This window comes from Siphateles boraxobius, unplaced genomic scaffold (genome assembly GCF_051911475.1).
Source record: "Siphateles boraxobius isolate OS27281-9 unplaced genomic scaffold, OSU_SipBor_1 521, whole genome shotgun sequence".
Taxonomy (NCBI): Eukaryota; Metazoa; Chordata; class Actinopteri; order Cypriniformes; family Leuciscidae; genus Siphateles; species Siphateles boraxobius.
In genome coordinates, this window is record NW_027509166.1 from 5,886 (window position 1) to 19,017 (window position 13,132).

General features: G+C 38.9%; 1 protein-coding gene across 1 annotated transcript; it reads left to right on the top strand.

The window, feature by feature from the left end:
• Positions 1-7,097: 7,097 nt before the first annotated feature.
• LOC143713924 (integrin beta-1-like) lies at positions 7,098-12,554 on the top strand (the record flags this gene model as incomplete). The annotated part of the gene is made up of 5 exons (XM_077204895.1): positions 7,098-7,161; positions 7,385-7,470; positions 8,606-8,825; positions 8,926-9,096; positions 12,325-12,554. Coding segments are annotated over exons 4-5 (333 nt in total), but the record flags the coding sequence as incomplete, so codon positions are not given.
• Positions 12,555-13,132: the final 578 nt, after the last annotated feature.

The following is a 13,132-nucleotide window of genomic DNA, read 5'->3' on the forward strand; positions in this document are numbered from 1 at the left end:
TGGACTTGAGCCAACTGTCAGAACATAAGAAACAGCAATTACTGGACCTTATACCACCAGGTCTATTTAAAGAGACACCTGGTCTGACCAACGTGGTATCACACCACATTAACATACACAGTTCTAAATCCATTCGCCAACCTGTTTACAGAATACCAGAACGACTCTTGCCTGTCTTTAAAGATGAGTTGGAAACCATGCAGAGTCTGGGGGACATAGAGCCATCTGCCAGTGAGTGGAGTAGTCCAGTCATCTTGGTGCCCAAGAAGGATGGCAGTCTTCGTTTCTGCTTGGACTTTCGGTCCAAGGTAAACTGCGTCAGTAAGTTCGACTCCTATCCCATGTCCAGGGTAGATGACCTTGTGGAACGACTGGGACGAGCTAAGTACATCAGCACCCTAGACCTATGTAAGGTCCCGTTGACCCCAGAGAGTCTGTAAGTGACAGCCTTCTGAACACCATTTGGACACTTCCATTTCCGTGTACTACCTTTTGGAATCCATGGTGCACCGTCCACCTTCCAACAAATGATGGATCAGCTCATGCGAGGTACCGAGGGGTACGCAGCTGCCTATCTAGATGACATTGTCGTCTATAGCTAATCATGGGAAGAACATCTGCTTCACCTGAAGGATGTTCTAGGGAGGATTAAAAGTGCAGGCCTCACCCTTCGCCCTGACAAGTGCCTTTTGCCCAAACGAGAAACACAGTATCTGGGATTCGTTCTGGGTCATGGAGTGATTCGACCTCAAGTCAGCAAAATTGAGGCTGTTAAGTCTGCTGGAAGGTCACAGACTAAGAAACAGTTCCCTTCCTTGGGCTAAGTGGGTGGTATAGACGGGTTTTACCAAACTTTTCTGCTCAAGCTGCTGCACTGACCACTCTCACTAAGAAGGACAATCCAAACAAGGTGGTTTGGACCGATTAATGTGAACTTGCTTTCCAGGGCTTATAAGACACTCTGCAAAGAGCCAATACTGCAGAGTCCTGATTTTGAACAGGCTTTTACTGTACAAACCGATGCTTGACCGACACCGAGCATGGCATTGGAGTCGTTTTGTTGCAGGGGAAGTCAGGACAACTAAGACCGGTGGCTTACATAAGTAGGAAGCTCCTTCCCCATGAGTCTAGGTACTCTACGGTGGAGAAGGAGTGTTTGGCTATCAAATGGACCCTGGACACCCTACGTTATTATTTGCTGGGCCGCAAATTTAGACTGGAAACTGATCAGCGGGCCCTGTCCTGGTTGGGTCAAATGAGAGAAACTAATTCTAGAATTACAAGATGGTTTAAAGCTATACAACCATTTGATTTTTAAATCCTTTATAGATCAGGCACCCAAAACTGTACTTCTGACTACCTTTCACGGACATGAGGTGTCTGGAGAAAGGGGGGGAAATTAATTACATGGACTTGACACACATGCACACATCACTACCTGATTATGCCGGCATTTACCATCTTTTTAATTTGAATGGTGTTGTGTAATTGTGTTCCCTATTTGAAGTTAGTCTGATATATATATATAATTTATTTATTTTTGTCTGTTTGCCCCAACATGTTGTTCATGTTTTTTTTACTTCACAACCCAGTTTAATTGCAGTCAGAATTAAGCCTACTTTTTATTTCTTGTAAGAATTCCCCCCAAAACTTTGTTTTGACTGTTGAGCCTTCTAGGCTCATGCTGCACCATCAAACAGTCCATCTGACTCAAACAGGTTTTTGTAGCATTAGCATGCCCCTAATTGGAATGAACCATTTCTAGTTTTGTCTGGAGGAGGGGGAATAGCAGCTAAACAATTCTTTCCTTTTCATTTCCTTTTTTTGTTTTTTGTTTTCTGTCTGTGGTCAAGTACCCATGGGTTTACACAGTGTTATTTGAGAATATGTTAGTGTTTCATTATTTTGATTTTTCTGTATAATGTATTGTATGTTTGGTCCTTGCTTGGTCATTTGGTACAGGCCGAGGGTGGACTTAGCCCATATAAATAGGGAGCTGTAGAGCTTATCAGGTCAGTCTTGGTTTGTTTAAGGCCAAAGGTAAGACCCTGTTGCAAATTGGACCAAATTATCTGCCGTAGCCTTTCTTTGCACATTGTTTCAGTTTTGTTTTGTTCAGTTGTTTGTATTTCAGTATGTGACCATGTAAATATTTAGTTTTTAACTTTTTCATCATAATAAACCACCTTTTGGGGATCCTCTGAACCTCTGTCCAGCTTGTTTAAAGTTATTCTCTCTGACCACTGTGCCATCTCTTACAAGTGTTATCAGTGTTTCAGTGTCATCAGTGTTCAGTGTCATCATTGTTTCAGTGTCTCAGTGTCTCAGTGTCTCAGTGTTTCAGTATCCCAGTGTCTCAGTGTCTCAGTGTCCCAGTGTCTCAGTGTCCCAGTGTCATCAGTGTTTCAGTGTCTCAGTGTCTCAGTGTCATCAGTGCCTCAGTGTCCCAGTGTCTCAATGTCTCAGTGTCTCAGTGTCTCAGTGTCCCAGTGTCTCAGTGCCTCAGTGTCCCAGTGTCTCAGTGTCCCAGTGTCCCAGTGCCTCAGTGTCTCAGTGCCTCAATGCCTCAGTGTCTGTGTCCCAGTGTCCCAGTGTCTCAGTGCCTCAGTGCCCCATTGTCCCAGTGTCCCCGTGTCTCAGTGTCACAGTGTCTCAGTGCCTCAGTGTCTCAGTGCCTCAGTGTCCCAGTGTCCCAGTGTCTCAGTGCCTCAGTGTCTCAGTGCCTCAGTGTCTCAGTGTCCCAGTGTCCCAGTGTCTCAGTGCCTCAGTGCCCCATTGTCCCAGTGTCCCCGTGTCTCAGTGTCACAGTGTCTCAGTGTCCCAGTGTCTCAGTGTCTCAGTGTCTCAGTGCCTCAATGCCTCAGTGTCTGTGTCCCAGTGTCCCAGTGTCTCAGGGTCTGTGTCTCAGTGCCTCAGTGTCTCAGTGTCTCAGTGTCTCAGTGTCTCAGTGTCTCAGTGTCTCAGTGCCTCAATGCCTCAGTGTCTGTGTCCCAGTGTCCCAGTGTCTCAGGGTCTGTGTCTCAGTGCCTCAGTGTCTCAGTGCCTCAGTGTCTCAGTGTCCCAGTGTCTCAGTGTCCCAGTGTCTCAGTGCCTCAATGCCTCAGTGTCTGTGTCCCAGTGTCCCAGTGTCTCAGGGTCTGTGTCTCAGTGCCATAGTGTCTCAGTGCCTCAGTGTCTCAGTGCCTCAGTGTCTCAGTGTCCCAGTGTCTCAGTGCCTCAGTGTCTCAGTGCCTCAGTGTCTGTGTCCCAGTGTCCCAGTGTCTCAGGGTCTGTGTCTCAGTGCCTCAGTGTCTCAGTGCCTCAGTGTCTCAGTGCCTCAGTGTCTCAGTGCCTCAGTGTCTCAGTGCCTCAGTGTCTCAGTGTCCCAGTGTCCCAGTGTCCCAGTGTCTCAGTGTCTCACTGTCTGTGTCTCAGTGTCTCAGTGTCTCAGTGTCTCAGTGTCTGAGTCTCAGTGCCTCAGTGTCCCAGTGTCCCAGTGTCTCAGGGTCTGTGTCTCAGTGCCTCAGTGCCTCAGTGTCCCAGTGTCCCAGTGTCTCAGGGTCTGTGTCTCAGTGCCTCAGTGTCTCAGTGCCTCAGTGTCTCAGTGCCTCAGTGTCTCAGTGCCTCAGTGTCTCAGTGCCTCAGTGTCTCAGTGCCTCAGTGTCTCAGTGTCCCAGTGTCTCAGTGTCCCAGTGTCTCAGTGTCTCACTGTCTGTGTCTCAGTGTCTCAGTGTCTGAGTCTCAGTGCCTCAGTGTCTCAGTGTCTCAGTGTCTGTGTCTCAGTGCCTCAGTGTCTCATTGTCTCAGTGCCTCAGTGCCTCAGTGTCTCAGTGTTTCAGTGTTTCACTTCAGTGTTTAAAGGCTGGAGTTCCTCTGAACCTCATCATCTCTGCCCATTGCATTTAATGGAAACCACATGCATCACATTCAGCAGGGAAGTAAAAGGCTGTTCCAGCTTCAGCCTGGACTCTATTTCTGTTTCCAGTAGCCGTAACAGCACTGGTTATGTGTGTGATTTCTTTAGGACTATCATTGACATCTGTGTAATTTAGAGGAAGCTCACTTGCATTAGACGTTTCTTACATCAAACCAGTATTATGTGAAGAGTATGTCAACACTTTTGGATAATGATATACTATTTGTAGTTTTTGGTGGCAGCCAGAACGTCTTTCAAATCATTACACTACAGTTTTATTATGCTGTGTATGTTAAAATATTGTGTGAGTCATTTGGTCATATATTAAAGATCTCATGAAGCTTATTGAGAGCGTTTATATGCCATACTGTAAAAAAGGATATGGTCAATACGTTATGACAACATGTTTCTACATTGCTTTAACTCATCAATATAAGTTAAGCAATTGTAACTTTTTTTTATACGTTATACAAGATTCAATTCATTTTTTAAAGGCATTTTAATGTATTTTAAGTTGATATGACTTAAACATCCAAGTTGATTGTACTTAAAAATTTAAGGAAGCAACTTTTTTTACAGTGCTTATGTTCCTAAAGTGATGGGCACTCTTATTAGGAGATGGTGATGGCGCAGTGGATAAGATACATGCCTTTGGTGTGAGAGACCCGGGTTCGAATCCACTGTGAGACACCAATGTGTCCCTGATCAAGACACTTAACCCCTAGTTGCTCCAGAGGCGTGCAACCTCTGAAATATAGCAATTGTAAGTCGCTTTGTATAAAAGCGTCAGCTAAATGAATAAATGCAAATGAGAGAAAACAGTATTTGTCAAACCCTCTTACTTCAAATTAAGGAAACATATTTTAGCACTACTGTAATAACATTAACCGCTTATACTTTTGAATAGATTTCACTGATTACTGAAGACATCAGCGCTTGCAAAGTGCTTCTCTCAGCCCCTCACTGACTCGTGGAGCCAAACAGAGGATCATTTATTAACCAGACGCAACACAAAGTCTCATGGGACACACTGATCAATAATGCTTTACCTGCAGGACACACAGCTTTCAGCAAGTAGAAGTGCTCTGATCTAATGACAGATCAATGTGAGCCAGTGTTACTGGAAATATACTGAACACATGACTAGTGTCCACATGCATTTTATAATCGTTATATATATATATATATATATATATATATATATATATATATATATATATATATATATATATATATATATATCATTGTGTATAGAATTGTGTTGTGCCTTGAACTACACTCTTCAAAATAAAAATCCAAAAAGGGTTTTTTTTACAGCAATGGCATACAATACCTCAAAGAACCTCTCAGTGTTCAGTTCTTAAAAGTGTGAAGAACATTCAAATAGTCTAAAGAACCTTTTACCACTATACACTATTAAAAATAAAAGTTGTTTATTAGCATCAGTGGTTTCATGAAGAAACTTTAACATCCATGGAAACTTTTCGATGGACAAAGGTTCTTTATAGTGGAAAAGGTTCTTTAGATTAAAAAAAAACAAAACATTTTGTGGAATTGAAAGGCTCTATGTTAAACGTTGTTTATGGAACGATAATTTCCAATAAAGAATTTTTAAGAGTGTATCTCTACTTGATCTGACCTTGAAATGCTGAAAAAGATGTTTTGTTGCTCATATTTTCAGAGTGATGACCTTAAATTCACGGGAGGTCATAAACCTTCATCTATTCTCAGCTCCTGAAAGAGGAACCGCTGCAGGGCTAATTTAAATACCGTCTCTCATAGCCATAATTCACCGTTTCCTAGTGTCTCTTTCCCAGGACAGAAATAGTGCTGACTCCCTTTGCCATTGCTGTAAAAACCCCCTTCATTTTTAAGAGTTATGCATGTTTAATGTTCTGTTCTTCATGGAACCATAGATGACAATAAAGAAGCTTTATTCATTAACTCATTTCTTAATGAGTTTAACTATCCCTTATCCAAAGAGAACCGGGATTCGTTATTTTTAAGAGTGCACTGGAAAGAGTAAAAAAGTGCAATTTTAACTATTAAAAATAAAGGTTCCAAAGGGGGTTTTTACCATAGAAGAACCATTTTTGCTTCCCCAATGAACTATTCAGTGATCGGCTCTTAAAATAACCATTTTCAAAGTGTGAAATTTTTATAACTGATAGAAACTGTTTTAACTATATCCCTTGTGTCACGATGCACACGGGAAGCAGAGAATCCATGAGAAGTAGTTTAATAAAGGGTAATCCAAACTCGTCGTCAACATGCAGGGGTCAAAATCAAAATAAAGCCGTAAAAACAAGAAACAAAACAGGAACTTGAACAATAACAGACCTGAAGATGTGTGACACAAAACAAGGAATCTGTAACAAATACTAAAACAGACAGGGTATTTATACACACAATCTAACAAGGTGATGGGAAACAGCTGAGTGCAATGAACTGATGAGTGACAGACAGAATGCTGGGAAATGAAGTCAAATGTGAAAGACACTGTGAAAACGAAGACCTCTAGTGACAAACAAGGGAAACACAACCAGACACTGTGACACCTTGATATATAACATGGCATTGATTATCATAGTCATATATAGAATGCTATTTATGTAGTTGCAGAGCTGCCAACTTTTGAGTTTAGCTTGGAGTGAGATTTTGGGGGTTAATGAGGCTATCGGTTCACGTGCCGCAAGGCGCTAGCTATCTGTCATGTCACATTTAAAAACGCAAAAACGGTATTGTTTGAATTTCGTAATATAATTACAAAAGTAACCTCCTCTATCTTGTCTGTTGCGGTGTCAGTGTCCAATTTGCTTCGCAATTTTTCTCTGCGTGAGAAAATGGATGTGTGGCGTGAGTGCGTGTGAAAACAGGCAAAACCGTGCGTCACACGGCGAAAGCGTGAGAGTTGGCTCTGTAGTTGTCAAGTTATTTTAAAGATCCTGCTCACTAAAACTGTCATTGATACCATAAGGATCTATTTTCTAACCCTTAAAATAAAAAAATATTTTTATTGCCATAGCCCAATGATGATGCTTTTATTCAGTCATAATACATAATATATTTATATATTGTAAGTGATATAATATATTCAAATAAATAGCTTAGATGTTACCACATTCATTGTTTCCCAGAATAAACTGTGCTTGTTTTGAAAGTGAATCCACCGCTGATGGTTTTTGTCTTTTTGTTCTAGATGGACCTGAAGCTACTTTTCATATCAACATTATTAGGGATCATTTGTTGCAGTCGTGCACAGCAAGGTAATGTGGACTTTTCAGATCACCGAAGCTTGAAATGCTGTAACTCTTTCTGACTCCATCAGAATTAATAAGCGCTGGGTTTGTTTTGAGGTTGGACAGTTAAATACTGTCCTTATCCTTAATGGAAAACAGTAGTGGTCTCTGGCTCCAGTGACTGTAAGCCAGAGCAATGTGAACGAATCTCTGGCCAGATTTAAAACGCTGTGTCTCCTGTGTTCTGCAGAGGGCAACGAGTGCATCAAAGCCAACGCTTTATCCTGTGGCGAGTGCATACAAGTGGGGGCTAAATGTGGATGGTGCACTGATACCGTGAGTAGCGTTACAATGCTTTAACTCTCCATCGCTGAAACAAACACATTTATTGCCCTGATATGTTTGTGCAGCATCATCACACTCATAATCACAGCTGTACTGATATATTCAGACCATGATATTGCCTTTATAATTCAGTTGTATGACCAAACAGACATGATGTGACTCAAACTACATCATTTGATATTAATAGTTATGGCAGATTTGCCAGGAACAGTAATGGCGGATAAGTGTTGCCATTCCATTCGTATTTGGAAATCTCATTCCTCATGGAAAGATCGTGGTGATGCTTGAGTTTGTGCTTATATTATTCTTTATGAGGAGTTTCAGGCATCAATAATTATAAAGATAAAGATTAATAAAGATTATGGAATCATTAGATCCACAAACAGGCACTGCAGGAACCAGAGGACAGTGATGATGTCATTACTATTGTCTTATTAATTTACTAATTAGATTTTAAGTGTATTTCGTTTGTGTATTCACAATATTTGTTTCTTTAGATTAATTAACTTTAAGATGATTTTCTTTTCTAAAATGTTCTATTTATTATATGATTTTTATATTTTTAGTAGTACTGTATGCTTCATTAAATGTTTTGTATGGAAACGTACACTAGCATTAAAAAGTTTTTTTTTTTTTAAATAAATATTCATCAAGGATGCATTAAATTGATTTAAAAAAATGGCAGTAAAAACATTTACAAAATAAATGCTGTTCTTTTGAACTCTCTGTTCATCAAAGAATAAATTAAATGTATGACCGTTTCCACAAAAATATGAAGCTGTTTCCAACATTGATAATATTAAGAAATGTTTCTTGAGCATCATATTATAGTGATTTCTGAAGGATCATGTGACACTGAAGACTGGAGTAATGATGCTGAAAATTCAGCTTTGATCACAGGAATAAATTACACTTTATTATATATTCACATAGAAAACAGCTGCTTTATATTCTAATAATATTTCACGGTTTAACTGTATTTTTGATCAAATAAATGCAGCTTTGGTGAGCAGAAGAGACTTCTTCCAAACTCATTAAAAAATCCTACCAACCCAAAACTTTTGAACACTTATTTGTAATCTGACATGCTTAACCCAATCACATATATTTTCTCCTCACGCAACAGGAGTTTCTGAAACAGGGAGAGCCGACATCGGCGCGCTGCGATGAACTGGAGTCGCTCAAGAAAAGAGGATGTTCGAAAACCAAGATCGAAAACCCTCACGGCACCCAAAAGATCCTCAAGAACAAAGCAGTGACCCACCGCAAGAAAGGAGCGGAGAAACTTCGACCCGAGGACATTACACAGATCCAGCCTCAGAAACTCAGCCTCAAACTCAGATCTGGTGCCTGATGATAACTTACAATCGTTTGGGTTTATTGATCTGCGCAAGTAATTGTGGGAATACACATTTTTGTTTTTTGAACGAATTGTTATTTCTGTAGGGGAACCTCAAAATATCAAGCTGAAGTTCAAGAGGGCTGAAGACTATCCCATAGACCTGTACTACCTGATGGACCTGTCCTACTCCATGAAGGACGACCTGGAGAACGTCAAGAATCTCGGGACTAGTTTGATGAAGGAAATGTCCAAGATCACCTCAGATTTCAGGATAGGTGAGAGTCTTATAAAATCACGCCGCAAAACGAAACGCTCTGGTAGTTTTGTTTTAAAAACCTCGGTTCTATTAGATACTAGTTTTAACCCTGTAAAACCTGACGTAATAAATCTTTTATAATGGAACAGTTTAATGTTGAAAAAAGTGTGACGTCTGCGTATGTGTTTTTTGTTGGGGATATTTTATTTTGTTGAGATTATATTTGATACTTTAGGCTTTTATGGCTCATCATATAGTATGATATAGTGCGAAAGAAACAGATTAATTTCATTCAGAGACACAAACTGAGCTAAAATATGCAATTTGGTGCAGATGCTGATATTTATATGGCCAAAAAGCAAGATTAATGTTAATCAATGTGATCTTTCATTTAATTTATTCTTTTATATAGCACAATTAAACACAACAATAGTTGACCACTTTGCTGTACAGGACAAATCTAAAATATATAAAAATAGAGACACAATAGAAACAGAACGCAGAATAACCTGCCTAAAATGAATTTCAATATCCGTCGCCACTTCTATATCTCTCTTTATTTGTTATTGTGGGGTCAACATATATAATACAATGCAATGATGATTGAGAGATGAACAAATAAACCTTCATTATATTTGAGACTCACATTTGAACATGATTTTTCTAAAAAAAAATTGGTATGGATAATCAAGTTAACCTTCAGTCCAGTAAGTGTTCATCTTCAAATATTACTAACGTTTTTCTTACTTTTACTTTAAAAAAATCAGTAAAGATTTCAAGGCAAAAAAAGACACCAGTTGAAGATGGATGTTTGTATATAATTGTACAGAGATTATACTATTATACTAAAAGACTTTTACTTGCTAGGCATGTAGTAGATTGTATGCGACAGTTTATCAGCAGTGTTTTGATCACGTGGATATTGGATCAAGCGTTATAGGATTAAACATGTAATAACATTGTTATATATGTGTAATATATATGCATTAATTAAAAAGCCTATAATATCTATCAAGGATACAGTAGATTTCATATAAAGAGTATGAAAGTTAATGTGTTTAAATTATTTACACTTAAATATGTTCATCTGTACTTGTAAATGTCCAACAAACCACATCTTTCCATAAGATGTCTTAATATTATTATTATTAAGTAAAGTCAAATTTATTTATAAAGCACTTATTACAATACAGGTTTGTTCAAAGCAGCTTTACAGTGATAACAGGAAAATAATGCAACAGAGTTTGTTTCGGCTGTACAGCAGATCTAGAAGAAAACAGTGTCATAGTCCAGCTTAAGTCAGTTCAGTGATGGTTCATTTTCATTTTAAAGATCATTAGTTATTAATTTAGTTAATTTATCTATACAGCAGCTCTGGAGAAAACGGTGATGTCATCGTCCAGTTTAGTTCTCATATTGTGGCGTCAATGCAGGCAGATCAATAATATTGTTGAATATTAAGTTTCCCCATTAAAACAGACTAATGATAATTAAAAATGATAAAATAAGACCTAATCAAAACTTTCATCGCACTACCAAAGCCATTAGAGACACGAGTAGGCATGAATTTCAAGCTTGGCTCATGTCCGGACAAAGGCTATATAGTTTTGCATTTTTAAAATAGTTTTTTTATTTTAGTATCATTGTCAAATTTCCTATAAATTTCAGAGTTAACAGAACACTTTCCATAATTATTATTATTATTATTTTATGGTTATTTATTTGATTAATCCTGTCAAAAATTATTCATGTATTGATCCATGTATGCTTTTTGTCTATTGCATCTTTTAATATCATATACTCACAGTTATACTCATATTCAGGTGTTCTATTCAGACCAGACGTTTAGTTTACTTCTTCTCTGACAAACCTACATCTACTTGTGGGCTAGACATGTTTTACTATTTACAACTATTAGTTTTTTCCGTTTTCTGCTCAGTGTGGTATCTTGTCTAATATGTGTGGTGTCTTGTTTAGTTTCACATGAGATAGTTATCTTACCTGGAATTAAGATACAGATGAATTTGCATAAGGTCTAGAAATGATGGAAATACGTATTTGGCCATTTCTGCTTCGTAGGTGATTATACACTGGGCAACTTTTTGAGCAATGTTGCCGTCAACAGGCAATCAGGGGAGACAAAGGGCCCACGATCGATCTAATGTATCCAGATAGAAATGTGTTGCCCATTCTCAATGGGAAAGTGCCTAAGCAACAATCGCTCGGCCACATTGTCCAGCAACATTGCTCAAAAAGTTGCCCTGTGTATCATCGCCTGGTTCATACAGAAAGCGGTTTTGCTTTGAAAAAAGGAAAAAACACGTGGGCTTTAGAATGGGGGAAAAGCGCACGCCTTTTAAAGGTGCAGTGTGTGATTTTAGCGGCATCTAGTGGTGAGGTTACGAATTGCAACCAACAAAAGTTACGGTGGCCGACAGGAAAATATGTCATCGTCTGAGACAGCAGAGAGTAGCAGTTCAGCAATGAGCTTTCTTTACAAGGATAAATTAAGAAATTATGTTTACTTAATTATTCAGTAAAACTATATGTTATTGCAAATTTTATTGTTACTTGTTCATCACTGTGTCAGTGTTTTATTCGCTGAACTAAGCTTGCTTCCTTGCACGAAGAGCAACATAGTAACGAAACGCGTTTGTCCGTTTAGGGCCACCGTAGAAACATGACGACACATTTCAATGTAAGGGAACCGCGGTGTGTGTAGACAGAAACTGCTCATTCTAAGGTAATACAAATATAACGGATCATTAAGTAAGGTCTTTAAACACCACTGAAAACTTCTTTTTCAAGCTAGTGACGAAACGCGCTCTTTAGCGCTGTGTGTTCGCTGTCGGCTATGCTAGAAACATGACCACACAATATGTCGACCTCCACAAAAGGGGGAGCCCGCGGTTATGGAGATATAAATGTCTCATTCTAAGCTTATAAAAACATAACGGTTCATTATGCAAGGTCTTTATACACCACTGAAAACATAGTTATGGATCTTATATTGCATTTCTGTCAATAGATCCTCAGAAATATTACACAATGCACCTTTAAAAGTTTAACTTATTTTAACTTGAGTGCCGCGTTTTAGCACAATACGCTGCAAAAGACTCGATACTTGAGCGCAACGGTCATACATTGAAAAAGTAGCGCAGTCGAATGGAAAAACTTGTTTAGTTTTAAAAATAGTTTAAGTCTTAGTTTCAATTTTCGTTTACGAAAATAACCTTTGTCCTGACAGGTTTCGGCTCTTTCGTGGAGAAGACGGTAATGCCTTACATCAGCACGACTCCAGCCAAGCTCCTGAACCCCTGCACTGGGGACCAGAACTGCACCAGTCCCTTCAGCTACAAGAACGTGCTGAAACTCACCAGCAACGGCCAGCAGTTCAACAGTCTGGTGGGGAAACAGCAGATATCTGGAAACCTGGACTCTCCCGAGGGAGGATTTGATGCTATCATGCAGGTTGCGGTCTGTGGAGTGAGTATTAAACAACTGGAGGAGGGTTTGCTCTGTTTTTACGTTATTGATAAAGTAGGGATACACGATATATCATTATTGTATCGGTTCATTTTTAATGTTATCGTTATCGGCCTATATAAAAAATTTAGCCGATATATTAAAGCCAATTAATAACGCATTATTTCCTTTAGAAAACGACCAATAGTGTTTTTTTTATAATCGATACCGATACAGATCATTTGCATGTTTATGTGCCTGATAACTGATATACAGAACCGATATTTATTGTTTTATTCCTGTTTTTGACAATTATAACAACAGCACTGTACCTATTCACTCCCTCCTTGCATACACAAAAAACAAAACACACTTCACACACACAGAGAGAAAATTCAGCGCTTTTATTTCCGACATGCACTCTTTCATGTTTTATTTAATTCATGTAAACTTACGTCTTTATTGGGACAGTACTTGATGGATTACGTGACTCTGTGATTTGTCTCAATTTTTTGTCTCAAAGTTTGAACTATATATATTAAGCATTTATGTAACATATCTCATTTGTGCTTTAATGGCTGTTATGTTAA